The sequence below is a fragment of the Poecilia reticulata genome, linkage group LG15 (assembly GCF_000633615.1).
Source record: "Poecilia reticulata strain Guanapo linkage group LG15, Guppy_female_1.0+MT, whole genome shotgun sequence".
NCBI lineage: Eukaryota > Metazoa > Chordata > Actinopteri > Cyprinodontiformes > Poeciliidae > Poecilia > Poecilia reticulata.
Genome location: NC_024345.1, coordinates 26,576,832 through 26,599,862, shown reverse-complemented (window position 1 = coordinate 26,599,862; position 23,031 = coordinate 26,576,832). Strand labels below are relative to the sequence as shown.

The window sequence follows — 23,031 nt, the reverse complement described above, 5'->3', positions numbered from 1 at the left end:
GTCATTTATCAGTCATATATCCATATTTCCTTGCAGCAGACTGTGAGTATAATATAGAAAATTACTTTAAACCATTGTTAAATCTGGTAGTAGACGTTCACTTGGTTAGTATGAAAAAATTTACAAAACGTCCTGCAGTAGATAACACAAAGGTACTAAATAGCAAAGATGATGAAAGGATTGTCTGAACCACCCGTATGAAAAATAATCAGTGTGGGGAAAAAAAACAAAACAAAAGACTGAAACTGCAAAAGGACAATGAGGTGAAATAATCAGGAACTGTTAAATTGGGGTTCATGCAACTTTGAGAACTGATTATTTCTAGTAATTTTCTAGAAACTTCTCTAGTCCTGTGAAAGTAATTATGTGAAGAGGACAAGTGAGTTGGTTAGATATCTAGCTAAATAGCTGTCTCGCTTTCTTTTAGCACTAACTATGCCAAAACATTTGACATTATTGTAATTACACACAAGAAAACATATATCTGCCTGTAAGTCAGACTCATTTCCCTTCTCCTTCTAGCTTTGGTCTTATGAATCAAGGAATAAGATGTCCGTTTTCCCTCTAATAGTTGGGTAATTGACTGTTTCTTCTACCATGTCACTCACTGAATGCCATTTAGAGGTTTTATAGTGAAAAGCCTTTTCTTTTGCAAGAGCCACTTAGCTGGTGAGTCGAACCTTTCATGTAATACTATTATTTATCCGGTGTTGTAAAAATCTAGGGCAGTGTTGATTTTTTTTCTTTTTCTTTTTTGGTTCTCTCTATTTTAAGCATTTCTGCATGGACAAGAAAAAAAGCAGCTGACATCATAACAGGTTGATGAGAATCCAAGACAGATGTTGGGATCCTATTTGCTGAGGATTTTAAATGCAATTTGTGCTTTTCGAGCTACAGATAAACATTAAAACATATGGCAGATTATTTTTTCATTTGTTTTATTAAGAGTTGAACATATCCATGAATCCATTGTTAAACTTTCTCAGAGAACTGAAATTTGACCATATAAAAATCAAGTTCATTCATTATTGATTCTCCATGAGGTTTTGTTGCTCTTATTACACTACAAGGCCATAAATTTGAGGAAATTTGTTTTAAAATATGGATTTAGAGTGAATCCATTAGTAGATCTCTAGTGGTTCTTGTGAGACAGGCAAAGTGGTGCTTCATTTGCTCAAATTTATATGATATAACAGTATGAATAAGTTAGGAAGAAGCACATTAGGCAACCTCAGCATAAAGTGACTTACTGGAGTAAGGAATTGTAAGATTTTTCCGACCCCGGCTCACATTCCTGTTTCTGGTCTGCATGTGTTGGCTCTGCTGACAGAGTTATCTGTCCTGATTCATCGACACCGGATAAAGTGACAAATCTGAGGTTGAACGCACAATGGACACCCAGAGAACCATGCTGTTGAGGGAACAATAACTAACACGGGCCCAGAGAAAGAGGGCTGCCCCCTCCAAAACCCAGCCCCCCAACCCATTTAACCAGAGCCTCGCTGCGTTGGCAGTAATAAATACTGCAGATGATGCTTGCGGGAAAGTGTTGAATCCCCTCAGGACAGTGTATTTTTATGAAACAAGTACCCCAACTCCAATTGTACAGCCCAGTGGATTGTGGCTGTTGACACAAGAGCGCAGGACTTGCTGAGGAGGCTTCAAAATTTGTTGCCTTCATTTCCTGCCATGAATCCAGAGGAATGCAAAAGCAGGGAGTTTGGAAAATGCACCGGGAGAAGGGGAATTCCATAAAACAAAAAGGCATAAAAATAAGAAGACTTCATAAAATATTCAATTGCTCTTTTCCTTTGTTACTGTTGAAATTGTAGACATAAGAGCTTCCAAATGTACGTCAGTCAGTCAGTGTGCACTTCACGGTTTTTAGGAGTTTGTGACCAAAACAAATACACAATTAGAGGGATACAGGCAATCGTCTCCACTGCTTCTGTCCCAGCCAATAATTTTGCTAGCTGTGTCCACTTCATAGACAATAAAGCAGAGGCAAACAGAGTTTTTACCCCTATAATCATCCAGTCTAAACACTCAGATGGAATATTCCAGAGGGAGTCTGGGCTAAGACGAGCATCAAAGAGGTACAGATAAATCCCACCATGATATCCAATTAATATTTCTTCAACCATATATGCTTGATGTGTTTTGGGGGTTAAAAGGGGCGGTGGAGCCTTTTATCACCCACATTTGAAAAGGAGCTCTTAACTCCTCCCCCTCCATAAATATGTATGGCTCTTCTTCTTCTTTCTGCTCTGCCACCAACATCCCAGACAAAGCATTTCAAACACTGGGCAGAAACCGTAGGAGGCGGAGCAGGGACCCTATCAGCCTCCAGCAGATCCCCCCCCTAACACTTAATAAGTAATCCTCTGGGACCTTAGCTTTGAATAATGACCTGCTCTCTATGGTTGAGCACAACAGTGCAGAATTTTAGTCACTAGCAGGTTCACAATCATAATAATTTACTGTTAAACAGAGAGAAAGACTTCTATTATGGCTATTTATCTGAGAGGAGACAATAGCAGCTTCATGAACTGCAGAAGTCGTGATTAAAGAGAAGCTGATAAAAGCCTTGGCTCTTTAATAGCCTGTATTGGCCCCAAAGTCTGGTTGGATTTCCTGTGACCAGCTCACTAAGTGAAAAGCTGCTGACTTGCACAATGTGGACTATTGGCAGTTTTGCCCCTTTGTACCTCTGCAATGTTCGTCATTTCAGTCCCAACTTTCAAGATCAAAATAGAGCTATCTTCAATGGGACACGTCACCAACCAACCAATTTACAGTCAAAATTAATAGACTAGTCTCTGCTGTAAGCAAATGTGGCTATATATCTCTAAGAAATAGTATAAAAATAGTAAAATCAGAAGAAGTTTTGGACATTTCACGCCTGACTTTTTCAGGTATGAACGGCTGCCCATCAACTTATCCTGCGAGGTGTTTTATAGTTTTATTTTTTAAAAATGTGCCAATTCATACCAACTTTCACAATGACAATATACAGTAAAGTAATTGTATTCTATTCATAATCTACTGTGAAATGTGGTTGCATGACTAATAATCTATATAAGATGGGAGCCTTTTTATTAACATTTATCTCTAAACTAAAAAAAATTCAGGCCTTGGTTTTATATACATCAGTAAGAACTGATTTGTTTACAAATACAAAATAGAAGTTGGAAGTGAATAAAACATAAAGAGTAGGTTTAAAATGGGAGTAAGTGTTGACAAACAGGCAAATTAAACCAGAACTTACAACTACTTTGGTTTGATCACCTGTCACAATCTGCCATATATCAAAATGGTAACTATAAAATATTCACAATATATTACAAAATGAAATGAAATAATATATGCAATTTGAACATTTACTTTGTTTATCTAGTTTATCACAATCTGAACATTTTCAGCAAAATAAATAGATGCCCAAGTAACTTTGGATCAGTTTGTGACTTCCTACTTGCATTTCATTTTTATTTTCTGCTTGTTTCTTTTGAGTATTTTCATGAATTATGGTGAAAAATAGTCCCAAAATGTTCAAATCTCACACAGTATATCTAAATAAACTTGTATGTTATTAATGTATTCATCTTTACTTTTAATAATGCTTTTATCTTTTTTAATCTCTTTTCAAAATCTCTTTCTCTTTCTCACTGTTTATTCTGTTTTTATTTTTATTTTAATTATCTAAAGCACTTTGAAATGCCTTGCTGCTGAAATGTGCTATACAAATAAAATTTCATTGATTGATTGATCTGATATGTAGTTTTATATCCAATTCCAATTTATTTTGGTTCTGATCCCAATTTGGACGAGTTGATTCATATAAGCGATAATACATCTCATCAAACCAGAAAAACTCTGAGCGAACTCCTGCTGTTGTCCCTTAGAGGCATATTACTCCATTTCTCTACAGTGTACTACACATGGAGTATAGAGAATTAATTTTAATCAAAGATTTTCCCATTTATATATGATAAATATAAAAAATTTATATATGATTTATATATGATAAATATAAAAAAGTGCAGTGGTACAAGAAAAAACTGAATCCTAAGATGCCAGACCGCATTTCTTTCATGTGACTCCTGCTGTTTTTAGCTTGTTGGGTTCAGACGCTCTATGACAGAACACTTATCTCATCTGTATATTCCGGTGCTATGTGCCAGCTGTACAAACACTGTGTGTGTTGCACTGCTCCCTGTGAAAAGGAGTTTAGCTTCTTTTTCAGGGTGTCGGCACAGGCAGGCTTCAAAGATGAGGCACCACTGCAGTCGTCTGCAGTCCTCTGCAAAAATAAAAATCAAAGGAGGCAGCTACACTTGAAAAAGAAAATGTCACATTCACATAATGAATATGTGGAGTGTAGGTCAAGAAAAAAGAATTTTATTGTTGTACATAGTCTTGCACAATAAATCCGTGGATAAATTATGATGAAAGAATTTGAGGAGCATATTAGTTTTTGAGTTTAAAAATAGGTTAGACACAGGGCTGTAATAACAATAACATCACAATATAGTCTTGTGAAATCACACTGTTGCGTCGGCAACACTCAGTTACAAAAGCACTGAAGAAGCCTCCACCACATTTTAAATACGTTTTATGCCAAATGTTATTACTCACTACACGAGAACAAAAAATGTTGACAGAGGGACAGAAAAGATGTAAAGGATTTGTTCTATATTTACGCTATTAGCTGCTAATATGCCTGAACTTGATCTGATCTTTTTTTGGTTAACAATCTAAAACATCGACTGATTAAACTTAAGCTGGATAGGATGAACCATGTAGAATAAATAAAATCATTATACATTTTTTAACTACAGAACATGAACATGTTTTTAATGAATGGACCATAGTCAAAATTATAGTGAAACTGTCAACCTTGATATTCTATTGTAAAGTAGTTTATTTGTTTGGGAGATAAAAATAGAAACCAGTTGGAATAAAGTTTTTATCTAGATCAAATAAAGCTAGAAAAGCTAGCTAACTGGATAAACTAGCTAACGAAGCTAGCTGAATGGAGTAGATAGCTAATTAAGCTAGCTAACTGGAGTAGCTAGCTAATGAAGCTAGCTAACTGGAGTAACTAGCTAGGTTTTTACACTACTTCTTGCACCAAAAGGTTTGACACACAGTTTACATTTTATTGCCTGTTTGTTAAATTAATGTCTATTACTCTGAAAGATGGCTAGTTATAATGTTTTATGTTTGTCTTATATTTTCTTGAAGCAACAGCTAATTGACTATTTAACTTATAACTAAATGATAGAATTGTGAACTATATATGTTGTCAAACATGGACTGAATTGTACACTGTTTGCAAATTCTTCAAAACATAGTTTGTGGTTTGTGAAACTTTTCGTTTCTTTGTCAAAATAAAAAAGGAATCCTTGAGCTTTACAGTTTTTCCCCCCAGATCACTGCTAAAATCACATCTTGTATCATCTACCTTATATTGTGCAATTGTCTCGTTTTATGAGTTGGTTGTACTCGTGATGGAGAGGAACAGCTCTCTAAATGTAAACCTCTTTCTGTCAACAAATCCCAACAATGTCCAGTTAAAGTGGCTGCATGTAACTATGAAAAACGTCCGGAGGGAGTCTGGGAAAAGCAACATGTGGGACCCGGAGGTTACAGAAGTTCTATCAAAGTTAGAGCTCAACCGCACGGGCCGTTTCTTTGTGGTCAGTCGGACCCACATGAAGGGACCAGATTCAGAGCTGGACGCCGCCTCCAGCCGTCAGTGCGCGGTCAGATGCATAAACAGACTTACTCAATAAAATCTGTCAAAAATATCTGCAACCCCATTTTATGATGTTGGTGGGGGCAGACATACATTCTTTGAGAGCTTACATTAATTTTACAGCATCTTTTATGGGTTTTGAGCAAAACATATACAGAAAAATTAGGACCAGTTTAACAAGAAGCACAAAAATACAACAAACAAACTCAGATTTGGACTGAATCCAGGGTTCCTACGCATGTTTAAATTTAGATCATTTCCAGACTCAAAACTCAAGGGTTGCTTTTTTAAGTATTTTTGGAAGTATAACTGTAAAACCTCTCTGTGAATCCAGGACAAATATTTCTACAGTGGTCAGAACCTTCACAAAAACCTACCAAATAATACACTTCAGGATGGATGGGATAAGATCCCTGTTAGTATAGTCGCTTCTTATTGTGATCTAATTACTTTTCCATCAATTTCCAGTCGGGTAAGCAACTAACTGTCTCCACTACTTCAGTTCAGAAACATTTTAAGCACAAGATTTCTTCACAACAAAAATACTCTACATTACCGCTTGCTTATGAGTCATTCTGACAACAATAGTCCACCTCTGGACCACACATCCTGGTAAACTGCAGGCGATGTGTAACAACTCTGAACAATGGCCCCTCCTGACTTCACCTAATTCATCCCACACAGCTGGGTGACCTCGGTTTACGGACAGGAACAATCATCTTTTTTCTTTTTAACGGGACACCATGAATGGGGCCACGGATGACAACAATGGAGTGTACCTTTTAGAGGGTTACCATGACAACGGCTGCAGACAGAGTGATAGAGAGAGAGCGAGAGAGAGAGAGAGAGAGAGAGAGGATGACAGAGAGTGCAGGTTCGTAGCTCTGCGCAGTGTGCCTCCCAACACTGGTGCTCCACTTTTCATCTCGTAATGTTTTATTCCCTACAAAGAGGACCTGACCAAACCAAGAACGATCGCATCATGGCTCTGAGGGTCTCATCAGTTAACATGAAGCTCCTCAGATGCTTTGTTCCAATATGCATTAACATAAAGCCTGACGCTGCCAGACTCGAAGCCAAGCGGCAGCTAAAAGGGCGTAGCATGTTCAAGTCAGCTACTCTTAGGGAATACGTTGCTGTGTCAAAGCTTTACATGTAACGTTATGACAGTCATTATCAATGCTTCAAGCACATACAGCCCCGCTTCCCCTACAAAGAGACCCGTATTCATGTTACCGAAAATGTCCAGCACAATCAGATGAAATCAATCAAGTTCAACCTCAGTGAAGTCAGAGATAGTGCTGCAAATCTGTGTGAGCACCGACAGCATCAACACCAAGCATGACAAGCGAAACAAATGGCATTAAAACACACACATATGTGCAGAGGTACCTTTTTCTTTGACCATGACCATTTGAATCCAGGCACAGCTGCAGCAGAAAACTCTCTGACCATCAGCTGGCAGTAACACGGGAGCTGCAGGAACCTTTTTATAGTCAAGATCGAAGAGCTATAAAAAAACAAAATAAGGGAAAAAAAGAGCCGAGACTCCAGAGGGCTAGAGAGAGAGAGAGAGGCAGAAAGAGAGGTGTAGCCGCTTCCAAGCTCTCCTCCCGAAAACACAGCGACAGCGTGGGGTTTGCCTCCTGACTGCCTGCTTTTCTCCCACCTCTCCTCTTCCTCCTTCTCCTCCTCCCACTCTTCCCTACTCCTCCCATTCTGCTCCCTCTCTCCCAGCCCCTCTGTTGGTTCAGACTCGTCCTCATTGCAACAAAGTGGCCGCTGCTGCTGCTGTGTGACCCCAAATAACCAAAACACATCAGTTCAACAGATGGGGAACCATATGTTTTTTAATTTTATTTTTTTGGGCCCAAATAAACTAGGAAAATTGTCTATCTTCTATTTTTTTTTATATTTGTGCTTTCTTAATTTCTTAATTGGCTAAAATAACTTTTTATACTGCATGATGGTTATGAATTTATCACACCTTCTGCATAAAAGTTCAGTTTATGAATTTTCAATTAGCATTTAGCATGATGAAGACACTAACAATGCAAAAGTGTCATAAATGTTGATATTGTTATTGTAGTAAGCTATTATACAATGTAATTTTATCTGAAGAAATGGCATAAGTAAAAATATAGTGACAGTAATGATATTTTTACAACACTGTATTTATTAAGGAAAGGTAAACAATAAAACTGAATTTCATTAAAAAACAACGTAAATAATATACTAAAGCATAAAATACCAATAAATGAACAAACACACAGCTTAAACTGGTTGATGGGGGTAAATATATGCCCTATACACATGAATATTTATATTTATCATTCATGAAAGGTATATTTTTACTGATATAAAGAAAATTAAGTTAATTAAGAATAATAAATTACAATAATAAAATAAAATAATAATACAGTGAATATTTATATTAAATTTTTTTATTAGAAAGATTTACATTCTCTCTATAATGTTATATTTTAATGTAAAGTTATGTAGAATTTAAATAATATCCATTCACGCATCACACTTAAAGAAATAATACTTAAGTTATAAAAATAAATTGTACAATTTTAAACACCATGTTAGCTGCATCTGCATGCAAGTTAGCAATCCATATCCTACTTAGGAAAAAAGAAAACTTAAAAAGATAGTGGTATCTCATATCAAGAGTCACAAATGCAACTTATTACAATTAGCTTTGTGAAGATGTAAAATTCTGTAAAAAATAAAAAATAAAAAATAAATAAATAAATAAATAAAATTTAAAAAGTATCTATGTCACGGTTAGTTTTAGGTATTTAAGCCAAAAAAGTCAATTAAAATAGATACATGGGACAGAGTGCACTGTAAAAAAACATTTTTATAAATAAAAGATTTCAGAAGGGCACTTTTTTTGTCCACAGGAAACAAGGCAGGCACTCTAGCACCTCCTAGTGTTTATTTATGCATGTTACAGGGGAAGTCAATATAATGATCAATGGAGGGACATAAAAAGTACACTAACTTAATCACTTGGCTAATTAAACGTATAATGCTTCAGAAAATGAATTAACAACTGGTCATGCTTAATACTACATTGATGGAACCTAAAGTTTATAAAGTTGTGGTCAATTCTGTGAATCACCATTCTCTAAAGCCAGCTACAGTCCTTCACTGTCCTGTGAGTTTGTTAGAAGAGCAAAAGTGGCCATCTAAGGTTGCAGGTTAGACTTATCATGATTGCTGGCATGAGCTTTGTGTGAATATCTTCAGTGGATCCTTGGAAATCCAATTAGAGCAGGAGCAGAGTCCAGTGAACATCCCGACTCTTACCTTGTCACTTCCTTTGATAAACTGGATTCTTCTCTTTTTGTTTCTTTACATAAAATAACCAATATTAATCTCCTTCAACAATAAGACTTAGCCTGAGTCCAGCAAATTCGGACTGTTATGTGTTAAGGTTTGCTCTCTTGAGAGAAAACAGCTTGTCCTGTTAACAATGGACTCTATGTGAACGCCACTAGGAAAATATAAATTCCCAAGCAGCAGCAATTATGGGCCAAGCGGTTACTGATTCATCTGTACTTCTCCGCGTCTAAAAAAAGAGAAGGCGTTTGTCAGCAGTTACCTTCTCTCTATTTGCTGAGGCAGCATCTCATCATGCATGCAGGGTGTTTCGTTCGGTGTAGGGAAAAACTGTGCCATCTTCTGGATGCCTGTCAGCGTGCATCTGTTTCCACAAGACGTTGACATAAGGCAACGGAGACTTGCCAGTGAGGTCAATGGAAAAAACACAGTTCCTGGTGGTGAATTCTCCCTGCACTCCACCCTTTTTTATTACGAAGACAGGGAGGTGTTTTAAGAGTGCGTAAAGCCATGAGAAGCTCAGTAAAAAGTGGGAGTTTTCTACTGCAGCCACTAACAGCAACTCAAAGATATCTTGTTACTGTGTCCGCTTTAAGAGGCCCATTATCATCCTGCCTCTTTTAATAATCTTCATCCGAGCTGAAGGACATTGGTGCTTACAAGGAGTTTGCCAAGAGCAGCAATTATCCTTGGATGAAAGGTTTCTGTTGTGTTTTACATGTCAATGATTCACGTCTGACTGTTCATTAATGACCTCTCCAGTGATAACTTGATCATTTCGGTGAAGGAAAACCGCACAGTTTGAGTCTTGGCTTCCGACTCCTGAGTATAAGCTAAGCTGGCATTACGATGCATGAGGTCACATGTAGAGTAACAACAGTGCTTTGTGCGGACAGGCTCCACCGTTATTCCCTGCCTTGATTATTTAAGGATCTTGGAATGCATGGGAGAGATATACTCTCACCCACATAGAAGCTGATAAGAAAAGGAAAAGAGAAATAACTTGGAAGAACTCCTGGACTCTTGAGAAGCACAGAGGAAACTCTTTGACGTTGGATAATGACAAACGGTTCACGAGCTCTTGGTTATTTTAAAACAGGCTGCAAAACAGAATCACCTCTGTGAACGCAACCATGTGCAGTCAGCTTCACCTCTCACAAAGTTTTCTTTCACCAAAGTTCCACTGTTGTAGCTGTTCTGCTACTGTCCAAGTATAAACTATCTGGAAAAAAGTCAGAAGAAAGGAAATTGCTTATGACGTTCAAGAATACAGAGTACGCTAGTAGCTAGACGACTGATGGAATACTTAATCGCTGAAAATAACGTTCCTAGTGGTAGTAAGGGTGCTCACAAAGAAAAAGGCATCTGCTCCAAAATCAGCCCTTTCAAACACAACTCAAAATTGCAGCTCTAAACATGGGGGAGCCAAAAACCATTTGGAGAAAAGTTTTACTTTCAGATTAAGCAATGATACTGTTGTTCCCATTGTCAAACATAGTGGCGGTGCTATCATGCTGAGGGTCTATTTTAAATTCTCTGGTTCTAGTAAATTCAAAAAAGTGGGTGGAATAATGGAGGAGAGGGAGCAGGAATGCCTTCAAATCTTTTAACTTCACCTGAAATCAACACTCAGACCTTTAAAACCTGGAAACAAATGGGTGTTCAAACAGGAACTGATGTTGCACAAAGCAGATTTACATCAAATTTGAGATGTGACTTGAATCTTAATCCAATTAAACATTTTTGGACTATGCTTAAAAGAAATGTACATACCAAGAAAGAAGCAAATTTAAATGAATGCCACTAATTCTGATAGGAAAAGCATGAAATTGTTCCATAATAGTTACACCAGAATGATTTTGATGGTTACAAAAAACAAGTTTTGTGAAGCTTCCCAAGTTTTGTGAAGCTTCCTAGGAAACATTTGAACAAATATTAGTGGGAGGCTAAGATTTCAGCCTGTATGTATTATTTTGATCTTGTTTTATTGCAAAATCATACCAAGTATGTCTAGTTTCTAGTGCAAATATCTTTAAAAAAAATCTTGTACCCAGTTCCATTTGTATTCTTTTTTTTACGTATAACATTGGGAAAACATCTTTTCGATATTTTTTACATTTGTTTTGAGAAGGGTATTTTCCGCCGTGTTCAATCCAGGATCCAAAATAAATTCCCACTTTTGAATGCATTTTTCATTTCTCTAACTCATTGCAGCTGTATACAATATAATAGGTACACCTTTAAAAAAATAACAGTGATATGAATAACTAAAAGTCCAGCTTTGTACAACTGGATGTACAGACGTCTGCAGTAGAAGGTGCATTATTTGCATAATGCTGTGAGCATAAAAAAGCTGTTTAAAGTTTATGTTTCAATTCAAATATTTAAGTCCTAAAGCAGAAAGGAGATGCTACCTTCATTTACAACATGCCAAAATGTTAAATGACCATTTTACAGCCGTGTCTGGCTTGAAGTCAGAGAATGTGTAAAATCTGTAAATCTTTATTTGTCCTGGTGCCCAGTGCTGTAATCCTGATATAAGCCAGCCTGTCGCCTTCGTCTGCTGGGAAACATCCAGAGGACCTGACCGCACACATGGGTTTGCTTTACATAATGACTGGAAAAGTCTCAATTAATTCCAGACTTTTACAGTAAATACGTATTTTTGTACAGTTGGAAAGTTGTTATTATATAACTGGTGCACATAAGCTCATCATTTAGGCTCTAATTATTTACAATCAATTGATTCTTCCATGAATCAACTGATACTAAACTGGGCCCCTTCTTCTTACTAAACCACATCTACATCCTATTCCAAAAGAGACCAAATTTTATTCTATTTTATTTTAAACATACTTTTCTTTAAGCCCACAATTCTTTATAATATTTTAATTGGTCTGATATAATAACTGTGACTTTAAATATTGTATTTTTATTAGCTGTAAACAGAAAATTAAAAGAAATAAAAGCGTAATCTATATATTGTGTTATTATTGATGAGTTACTGCAATAAATAAATTTATCAGTATAATCCAATTTATTGAATAAAGCATTGTAAACAAAAATATCAAGCTGTAGAAAGCAGTAGATAACAAAAATAAAAGTTAACTAATAGAAAATGTACTAGTTCACATTAAAACAGGATGTACACCAACAAATTGCCTTAGATTATGCAATGATTTTTAAAGCTGGGCTATTTTAGAGACCAGACACAGAGTTCTGTGGATGGTTAGATGTTGAAGGTGGCGTTTTGTCCTACCTGGAGTGACATCATTCAACCTCTCACTGAGGTAATAATCATCTGGGTTGAGGAAGGGAAACTGCTCCACGTACTGTTTGGGAATGAGGTAGAGGACCTCAGCTACGTGTCCATCCTCGATGATGGACATCCGCTTCACTGAGCTCTTGCGTTTCACCCGAACCCGGTTGACCCGGTGGACGCTGTGGCTGCGGCTGGAGCTGCACAGCTTTCCCAGGCTGTTGAGGTTCGGCAGAGTGGGCATGGTTACCCTGCTGTCCTTCCGACTCTCCCACAGAAGCACAGGTAGAAGTCAGCTGCGTCTGGACTCAGCGCTGTTCTTAAATCTGCCCCACTTCGGACATCAGGAACTTAGAGTTGTCAAAGTAGGCAAAATATGAGAATAAGGAGAAGATTGAAGAGCAAACTCAGCCCAGCTCATGGTTAAATCATGGGATCCATTTCACATGTGCTGCAGGTACGAGAAGTGGAGCGCTGGAGATACCAGAGAGCAAGCAGCAGGTATGAGAGCGCATCCTGCTGCAGGTGAAGTGGAGCAAGACAGAAACTTGCACTGTGAGCGTCTTCACCCCAACCAGCCTGGTGCTGTAAGCAGCTTAGGGTTGATGTTCAGCCTGATTATGTTCTGGGTGGAGTTAGGTTTGTCCATGCCAAGTTTGTTTACCCAATGATGTGTGGGAGAGTCACTACCAGAGTCCTTTATAACCCAAACATGTTTAATAAAGAGCTCTAATTTGGCCCAATCTTTCTAAACATAAGTAAAAAGCATTCCTTTTGCTCTATCTAAAAATATAAATATTCAACCTAGATGGGCAGTACAGTGTGGTAGTTGTTAATATTGTTGCCTTGCAGAAAAAAAAAGATGTGGGTTCAAAGCCTGACAGAATTCTTTATGTGTTAAGTGCACGGGTTCACTGCATCTATTGTGAATCAGTTAACTGGAAACTGTAAGGGTGTTTTCCAGTACACTGAGTTTGACTGGGGACCAAAATTGCAACATTTGTTACATTTTCAGCTGCAGAGGTTTGTTTTCACACTGCATTGTGTAAAACAAAATTAAACCCTTTGAAAAACCTATTGGGCCCTCACATGTGGTGGCGCTTCACCAAGAAACACAGAAGGAAACGACACAAAAACATTAACTCAACGTCCTTCTTCACGAAATATAAATGATGTCAGATTTTAGCAGTTGTAGGATTTCACTTTTACCACTGATAAAAGACACGAGCCATTTCTCCCATTACTACTAGAATCATGTGTTTGTTTTGATGAAATTTACCCAGAATGCCCTGCGTTATAGTCTAGTTCCTGCTTAAACTCTACCACTAAAGTTTATTTCAATCAAGACCAGAGTTTGTTTTTTTGGTCCACATCAGAATTTGATTGCACATTCACACTTCCCCCAACAAACAAGACTTTCTAGGCAAATGAATCAGAGTTCATTTAAAGTGGACTAAACAGGGCTGGTGTGAATGCCTCCTAAATGACCTGTTTCCCCCTGTTCCCTGCCAACCTGCTGGCTGACTGCAGGAGAAAGGCACCAGCTACGCCCATCACTCTGCATGGTTTAAGATAGTATAAAAAAGAAAAAGCTTGCATGGAATACATCTAAGACTGGATTAGTGTACACCATCAAAGGGACTCCAGGCAAAAGAGGTCAACAACCACCAAGGTTCTTTCAGCAGACAGCAGTTCAACGCTCCTTTAATTAATCACCATCAGTAAAAGTACAGCGAAGTCCAAAAATGTTTGCATTGCATTGTTGCAATTAAATGAGCAATTGTGCAACTGTGCATATTTGATTCTGAGTCAGACCCAAAAGCAGAAGAAGTGGAGCATCTTGCTCACTCATCAAGAATGCAACCAGTGGTTTCTGGAAGGTAAGTCACCAAAAAACATTTGTCCTTTCCAGCAGCCATTGTACAAGTGCATACAGCGGTAAAAGTGTTGGAGATTCACTTGGTTTGCTGGGGGAGGGGCAATACCTGCCAATTGTGACTTAACAGTTGGAAAGTTTGTGAAACAGCATATTTTCAGGTTCAACAAAATAAATAAATTAGACAACAGCAGACATGACAGAAATCAGCAGACAATGACAAAGCACAAAAAAACCTTTTAGTCTGGAGATGCATGGTTCAGGCTCAGAAAACTGCTTTGTCTAAGAGTGAGGACAAAGCGGTCTTCCCTGGAGTTCAGCTGAGTTGAATATATACACTGCCTGCTTCTGCTTATGAACACAGTGGCAGAGTTTTAGTCTGGAGAACAGAAAGAGACACAGACCAAGGAGAACCTTACGCCCACACACCCAAAGACACGCACCTGAGAGTAGCCGGGGACACGGTACTCTGCTGCATTGGACATTTCCCTCTAGTCGTAAACCACTCTGCTGGTGGCTCCATCACAACTACCCATTGTCTCAGAAATCCACACAAACGTCTAGAAAATTACGAGCTTCCCCTGCACACTGAAAACAAACATTCTCATACAGACTCTTCTCTTTTTACAACGCAATCCAAACCGAAACAACCCCCCTCCCACCAACTCCTTCATCTTTACCACTCTGACTTACCATCCAGTCCGAAGCAGGAGGTGATTTTCTGGGCGTAGTTGCAGAGCCCGTCGTAGCCAGGCTGCTCCTGCTTCAGTGTATGCCTCTCCTCCATCTCTGCACACACTCTGTCCCGTCCGGCAGTGCTTTCACTCTCTCCTCTGTTCTTCAATTATTCAGGCTTTTGCCAGGACACGTGCATGCGCACGACTTTCTCTTATTCGCACATATGCAAACACAAACACACACACACGCAGTCACATGGGGGGGGGAGAAAAGTGCTGAGGCAGAGGGTCGTGTTGTCTTGCAGCCTGAGCAAACCCTCTCCTGTGGTAGGAAAAGGAGGAGGCATCAGATTGGGTTACTGCAGAGTGCCTCCCTTTTTTCTGATCCACCATTGATCATTTAGATTGCACTGCAGTGTAACAGGTACGCTGTACAGGATATGCTACCTCAGGTCTGGGATAGGGCAGGGAAAATCCAGAAACGTGCCAGGTAGGAGGGCAGTGATGGTGAGGGCTTTCTGAAGCCGGGCAGGCCTTTAAATGATTTCTGTGGTATCTAATTATGAGAGAAACAGCAAACCAGTCATGTCTTTTGAAGAAAGGGATAATAGACGGAACCATGGTTTCCACAATTAAGTTATATCTAATTATCCTGCTCTACTGCAACCCATGACTTTCATCTTTAAAACAACAGCACAAGACATATCTCTACTGCAGCGTCTTCAAAAGAGGGATGTAATATTCAGAAAACAGGCAGAGCTACATCCAACTTAAAAAAACAGCAACGGAAAAGTACTTGGTTTAGAATAGTATGTGTGTTTTCATATAGTTTTCCCTCCAAATTCACAGATTGTAGATAGTATAAAGTCCAGTTTTCTTCCAGACTTTGAATATCCCATTCATAATGGAAGGAGTAAACAAGCGGTTTGTTGCTATCATCAAGAAAAGAGTTATTTTAAAGGAATTTCATCGAAGAAACTCAATCAATACTATTTGTAATAAAGCCTAATCCACACATAGCCAAATAGCTGGGAAAACTAAGACATTTCTACGCATTTTGGCCTTCCATTCTCATGAAAACTCTGCTTTACACCACTAAAAATTATTATTTATTAAAGCTCTGACCAATTCTGTTTGTGTCTGTGTGTGTACATGAGAGATTTAGTTACAGTCAGCGACAAATCATGTGACAATATGTCTGCATACTTGCTTTGACATGATTCCCAATTGACGTTTTCTTGTGTTTTTATTTATTTTTTATCATAACAAGCTATTTAAAAAGTACCTATGTATCCACACAAATGAGCTTCCTGGCGCCATGTTTAATTCCCAACAGGAAGTTGTGGTTGTTTTGAAACAATCTGATTGGCTGACATACTTTTCAGCTTTGTGCTACAGTGGGTTTGGCGTGTTTAAAAGAACTCTCAGGAGTGGATTTGTGTGGATTCACGTGAATAAAAATATTTCTGACACCAGTCCTGTGTGTACAATATTATATTTTAAAAATAGGTGATGGAGATTTTCATTTTCATAAAGACCCATCGACATTTGTACAAGTGCTAAAGCCGAAAGAAAGCAAAATGTGGAAAAAGTGAAGCATTGTGAATATTTTCCAGATGAACTGTAGGTGGCGCCATAAAAGAGATTGTATAATTCTGACCCTGTGTTCTAATGCTCTAAAAAAATCAAGAATTTTACAAAACCTCTGCTGCACACACCGAATGGTAAAAGCTGAGCCATCTGGTTTAACTTTTGTCGATTCTGATTTTCCAGAGTACAGTGATGGAAATGGAAAGATGAAATCATTACAACTAAGGTGACCTTCAACAATCCACTTAAGCCCCAGCTGCCCAGACTGAGCTGCATAATGGTCGTTAATAGCAGACTCATCCACAGCAAACTGCTTACAGGTAGCAATGATTACGATAATGGATACAGAAAATAAACAAAATAAATAAGTAAAGATTATGGTCAACTGTCCAAGGCTGAGTAAAAACAGGAAATACAATGAAAACTGGAAAGCCCAGACAGAGTATGCCCGTAAGGATGCATTGCAAGGCGGTGTGACTAATGGAAAGGCATCGGTATCAAGGTAAGAGCTGATAGCCTTGAGCTGATAACAGGAGTGGAGGGTGGAGGAGCACATTAGGACTGAAAGCCCAGTGATGGTCTGGTGATTTTTATCTGTTTTTTTCTGTCTTTAAGAATTAAATCATCCAACATTTTATACTTTATTCCTCAGCTCAAAAGCCATAAAAACAGGAGCAAAGGAGGATACTTTCACATTAAAAGAACAATATTAACGTATAAATGAACTGAAAATTAAAGCAGTGGTAAGGACTTGGATGTGTCAATTTTCTACAGAATATTCTTATTCCTTGAGGTTTGTCATGTTTTGTCACTCTAAAACCACAAATTTCAGTGTATTTTGTTGGTATTTGTCATTTAATGACTAACAGGAAAGAGCTGTCAAGGCACCGCTAAAACCAAAAAGTCCGATCCAAAGTTTGATTTTCAGACACTGGTTGCAAACCAGAAGCAGCGGTACGTATGTGTCCAGTATGAACCATTAAAAATGACTTAATGACTTAAAAGTGACTCGGTACCTCCTGAAACACCATTGCACAGCGTGAGTGCTGATTTCTATGGACCACTTCCAAGTGGAGAATACTTGCTTGTCCTCATAGATGAGTAAATGCTCTTCTTTTATTGTGAGGATTATAAAACTGTATGAAGTAAACTTTTGAAGTCAAAGAGAGTTCCAAATAAATCTCTAGAAAATGTTCTCGCTCAGGATTCTGGCATTTAGCAAATTGAAATAATCTTTATTTAATTTATTTATTTCAATTATGATAGCAATATAAAATAACACACCGGAACATGGAATGCATGTTCCGGTGTGTTACATTTTTTGTACCACAATAATCTTAACATGCTCGAAAAGGAGTAGGAAAAAGTGAGAAATTTATAAGTTCCTGCCCCATAAACATGCCATATTTTTAGATGGATTTTCATAATTTTAACAAACCAGAAACAAGATAATTTGGTCGGATTTAACTTCAGATAATAAGATGTAAACTTCTAGATTGAGTTGTATATCATCATGGCAATGTCAGTCTCTGACATTCCACCCAAATCCAGTTGAGAATCTGTGGCAAAACTTGAAAAGGGTAATTATTTTTTAAAGGGCTTAAGGCATTTCAGAAGAAGAATGGACAAAAATACCAATTTCTAGATGTGCGAACCTGCTGGGCGCATACCTTAGAAAATGTGCAGCTGCATTTGCAACAAAAATAATTTTTTGGTATTTATGGGTAAAGAAATATTGAAAAGCATGTATCGTTTTCCATCCACTTCCCAAATATACAGTGCTGTGTGTTTTGGTCTTTCACATAAAATCACAACAAAATACATTTTACTTATTAGTTCTAATGTGACAAAATCAATCAGTAGAGATACTGTCGGACAGCACTCATTAAATACACAAAAGATTTGGATAAACTGTGTTACACTGTAGGTCCTTTCCTCTTAGCCCTCCTGTTGTCCTTGGGTCAAAATGGCCGAGATTTGTATGTGTTTTCCCTATACACAGAAAATGAGGACAACAGGAGGATAGACAGAAGCATGTAAACATTTTGGTTTCTTATGGATTGTCTAAAATGTTAATTTTAGCAAGACGCTCTAACAAAGTACGAGTTTCACACCGAGAAACAGAAGTGAAGACATATTTTTGAAAAATTCCAAGTGAAATATTTTTCCAGTTGTTTATTCAGCTAAGAGTTCAGATATAAAAAAGAGAAAGATACACCTGCAAAATGTAAGACTACTGCGTCTACAGTGACTTTTTCTCAAACTAAACATGTTACAAATCATTATGATGGTTCGCAGTCTGCATTTCTCTGCAGCGTGCATGCATTCTGATTCTCACACAACATTTTTCCACAGCTTAAAAAAATGCTTTGTCCAAACATTGTGTGCATCTTGTCAAAAACCATGAAACTTGGAATAAATCAAGATCTAAACCCAGTACATACACTTCAAATCAGTCTTGTGAAGTTTATATATACATTCCTCTTTGCTCCATTTTATCTAATTTCCAAAAGCTTTTTGTACAGATTAGTCCTTTATCTTTGAACTGTTCAACTCGCTGAGTAAAAACCCAGTGACGAAAGAAGACCACTGGTCAAAAACAGCTTTTTATTAGAGATAAACTTATCAAGATTTGACTAGTCAATCTGAGCTGTGTAATGACATTCCAGTCCTAATTCTATCTGAAACTTTAAATGTTACAGATTTTGAAGCAAAACCAATCTAAAATCAAAGAAAGGAAGTTACTTTACTGCACAGCTGAATCTTTTATGACATTCTTTCATTCGTGACATTTGAATAACATCAGATTAAACCTCAAGCACGTTTTAAAGTGACATGTTCAGAACATCAGAAAACCAACCACTTCTACAGAACTCTACCAATTCACTCCAAGGAAAGTGGTCCAACCAGACTGATACCTGAAGCTTGATGACTGATACAAAAATCCTGCAGTGAGGCTGCAACTGGATGTGTGCATATATATGTGAGCATCTGCAAAGTTTTGAACGTGTAGATCACAGAAAATCTGCAATAAATTAAAGTTTGTGTATCCAATTCATGTCTTTGAAAATCAGTAAAGTTTAATGGTGTCTAATCATTCCAGAGAAGAGAATACTTACTGTGAATGACTAATGAGTGACTGTTTGCAAGGATTTAACTACGCTTATGAGATCTGCAGTGTTTACCACAGAGCTCCATCAATCTCCACCAGCAACCACAGAGGACCGATACAAGTGACCACATCATTAATGTAAGGAGTTCAAAGCCATCCTAATACCCAGACTCAACCGTACACGGCCTGGGGGAGTCATTTTCTGTGCACTATAGGATCCTTTATGCAAGGCTGATGTATTAGCCAGTAACAGAATAGAGGTAACTGTATTACTTTATATAATAAAATACGGTTATGTCATGGTTTTGCTTTTTTTTTTTTTTCTTTTTGCTTTTTCTGCAACTTTTAGTGAGTCAATTACATACCATATGATCACATCCCACAGCTGGAGCTAGAGTCACCAAATCAGCACAAAACAAATATGCTGACACATAATCCACCTGCAGTATTTGCATAGAAAAAAAAAACTTTGCCATATTATTTGATGCATCACAACGTCTGTCTTCAGTGTTTTCATAGGAATTTTATGCAATAAACCAACACAAATATTGTATAATCATTATATAGAAGGAAAGGGTTTTTCATTTTTTTCCTAGCTGAAATCAGAAATGTGTTCACCACCCTTTATCCTGAGACCTCTAGATCAGGGGTGTCAAACTCCAGTCCTCGAGGGCCGGTGTCCTGCAACTTTTAGATGTGCCTCTGCTGCACCACACCTGAATAGAATAATTAGGTCATTAGCAAGGCTCTGGAGAACTGAGGAGGTAATTAAGCAGTGGTGGAGAAAGTACTCAAAAAATTTACTTAAGTAAAAGTACAAATACACAGACAAAAATGTACTCAAGTAAAAGTCAAAGTAYCACATTAACATTTTACTTAAGTAAAAGTAAAAAAGTACYGGTTTTTAAAAATACTTAAGTATTAAAAGTAAAAGTACTTGCTGAATGCATTGCCTAATCACTAATATCATTAAGTGTACCGATCATATGATCATATGCCACAGATAAAACATGTTTTTATTGCGTTTATTCTGTAAAATAGTTTAGACTTAGATATATGATTCTATGCATCATAATTTCAGGGATGGAAACATCTCGTCTCCTGTCCTAACATAACATGAACTTCACTTTTTTGCCACACATTTATTTTGAAAGAAATCCAACTGGCASAGGAGGACATGGAACCAAGGAGCCTCGTAGCAGAGTTGTAGTCTGGACCACTGAACCCAAGACCAAATCAAAACCAGCACCCCGTGCTACATGACAATAAAATTTAGTGCACCTATCAAAACTGCTTCTCAAATTGATCTGAAAGATTCACTTTCCCACCTAGATATTAAATACTTAGAGCTGAAATAAATTTAACCAGTATCAATTCAAACTCTTCTTCATTCTGTTTTGCTTTCATCTCTGTGCCACAATCCACAGAGGTCTCCTTCCATCCCTAAAGAAATAACGCCCTGTGTGGTTGCCCATATTGCCAATGTCAGAAATAATAATTGTCTGCACCATTAAACATAGCAATTAACAACGCTCAACTATGAACACTGTCCAAGGCCCAATAAGCAAGAAGTAACCAAGCAGGAGGAGCACCGTGACTGTTCTCATCCTCCCTCCTGCTGCAATGTCTTCCACCATGACAGGTGACGAAAACAAAGAGCAATGAGCATGCTCTGTGTTCTTATGTTGTTTTATTTATTCACCAATTAAATATAAAGATATTTTAATAAAATAAAATAGCTACTGCAGTCTACGCAGAGGATTACAATAACAAAGAACGGCTCTCAGTGAGGCTTCAGTACTATAGGACTTAGTCAAGATCCGTCCAGAAGAATCGGATCGTCCATGAATGTCATATTACAATATTGCACTTTGGTCACAGCGTTGTCCCATATATGCGACATGTCAGTCATCGCAGATGCAACATGTGTCTCAGTCAATACAGCTAGCTTTGCTAGCATCACGTCCACGGAGCTTACCTTTCTTTAAGCTTTCCTTCCAAGTGACATTAAAAATTGGACGAAGTCCCACCGTCTGTGAAAGCGAAGAACTGCTGATTTTACATGTCGCCATATCTTATGATTTATGCAGCGCTATTATATTACTGACGCTCAGAGGAAACCACTGCGCATGTCTTGGAGCTCCGCGTGCGAGTAAAGGTGGAGCCGATGGGTGACAACAGACACTAAGTCACGTTATTGCTCGGATTTTACGGCGCCACCTTAAGTCCCTGAACTTCACATTTTAACGGGAAAAAAACACAATGCGACTTGGATGTAACGAGTAACGCGACAGTTTTGTAGAAATGTAGTGAAGTAGAAAGTACAGATACTTACTGTAAAATGTAGTGGAGTAAAAGTAGAAAGTATCCATTATTAAATCTACTTAAGTAAAGTACAGATACACGAAAATTGTACTTAAGTACAGTAACGAAGTACTTGTACTTCGTTACTTCCCACCACTGTAATTAAGCCATTTGATTCAGGTGTTTTTTACCTGTGGCACATCTAAAAACTGCAGGACAGCGGCCCTTCAGGACTGGAGTTTGACACCCCTGCTCTAGATAAAATAAAATTTCCTTCAGAAGCCACCTAATTAGTGCAGTTTAATGTTAACATGCATATAACTGTTCTGTGAAGGCATTAAAAATTTAAAAAACATCATCACGAAGCCCAAAAACCACAGCAGACAGGTTAGGAATTATGTTCTTGGAGAGTTTAACGCAGAGTTAGGTTACAAAACAACAACCCAACGTTTCCTGGGAGAAACTCTGATAGAGGGTGCAGATAAGTTCCTACCAGGGTATAGCAGAGTATAGGTTTACCTTCCAGCAGGACATCGACCCAAATCATACAACCAGAGCTACAATGGAATCGTTAAAACCACAACATCTTAATGTTAGGATGGCCTAGTCAAAGTACAAAATTAAAGACTCTGTGGCAGGACTTGAAAACTGATCTTCATCCATCGTAGGCTAGTTTTCAAAGAAGAATATGAAAGAGACAACAGAGGCTAGAGCTGCTAGAGACATGTGCGTCAAAGAATGTGCAACTGGTGGTTCTGAAGATATTGACTCAGGGGGAGCAGGCTAGAAATGCAGACCACATTTTCTTGTTTTTGTTTTTAAATAAATTTTACTAAAACATGAAACCCAGCCTGAACTTCTCCTCTTGTCCTGCGAATGCTGGAGATGAGCGGTTCAGATAATGGATGGACAAAAACCCAAAAACAAAATCTTCCCACAGCATGATCCTTTCTGTTTACTAATTAGGAAAATGATTGAATTTTGATTTGGAGATGTCCAAATATAGTGGAGCAACCACAAATGCACGTCAAACTTTAGGGTGTCATTTTTAAAATTATTATAGAAAACATTTTCATTCCAATTTGCAGTTATGCACTACTTTCT

The 23,031-nt window shown here is 37.9% G+C and overlaps 1 protein-coding gene across 22 annotated transcripts in view; it reads right to left on the bottom strand.

Moving 5' to 3' along the window:
- Nucleotides 1-23,031, bottom strand: part of ablim1a (actin binding LIM protein 1a) — a 59,060-nt gene that overhangs the window by 35,510 nt on the left and 519 nt on the right. For 5 of the 22 annotated variants that reach the window (XM_008430304.2, XM_008430314.2, XM_008430308.2 and 2 more), the window contains exon 1: nucleotides 12,369-12,901. The exons of 1 other annotated variant lie outside the window; for it this stretch is intronic. In XM_008430304.2, coding sequence (XP_008428526.1) covers nucleotides 12,369-12,612 — 244 coding nt within the window. In that variant the 5' untranslated portion in view covers nucleotides 12,613-12,901. Of the gene's footprint in view, nucleotides 1-7,150; nucleotides 7,427-12,368; nucleotides 12,906-14,937; nucleotides 15,227-23,031 lie in introns of those variants that run through there. 16 more of the 22 variants (XR_001777349.1, XM_008430306.2, XM_008430300.2 and 13 more) reach the window with 7 other exon arrangements.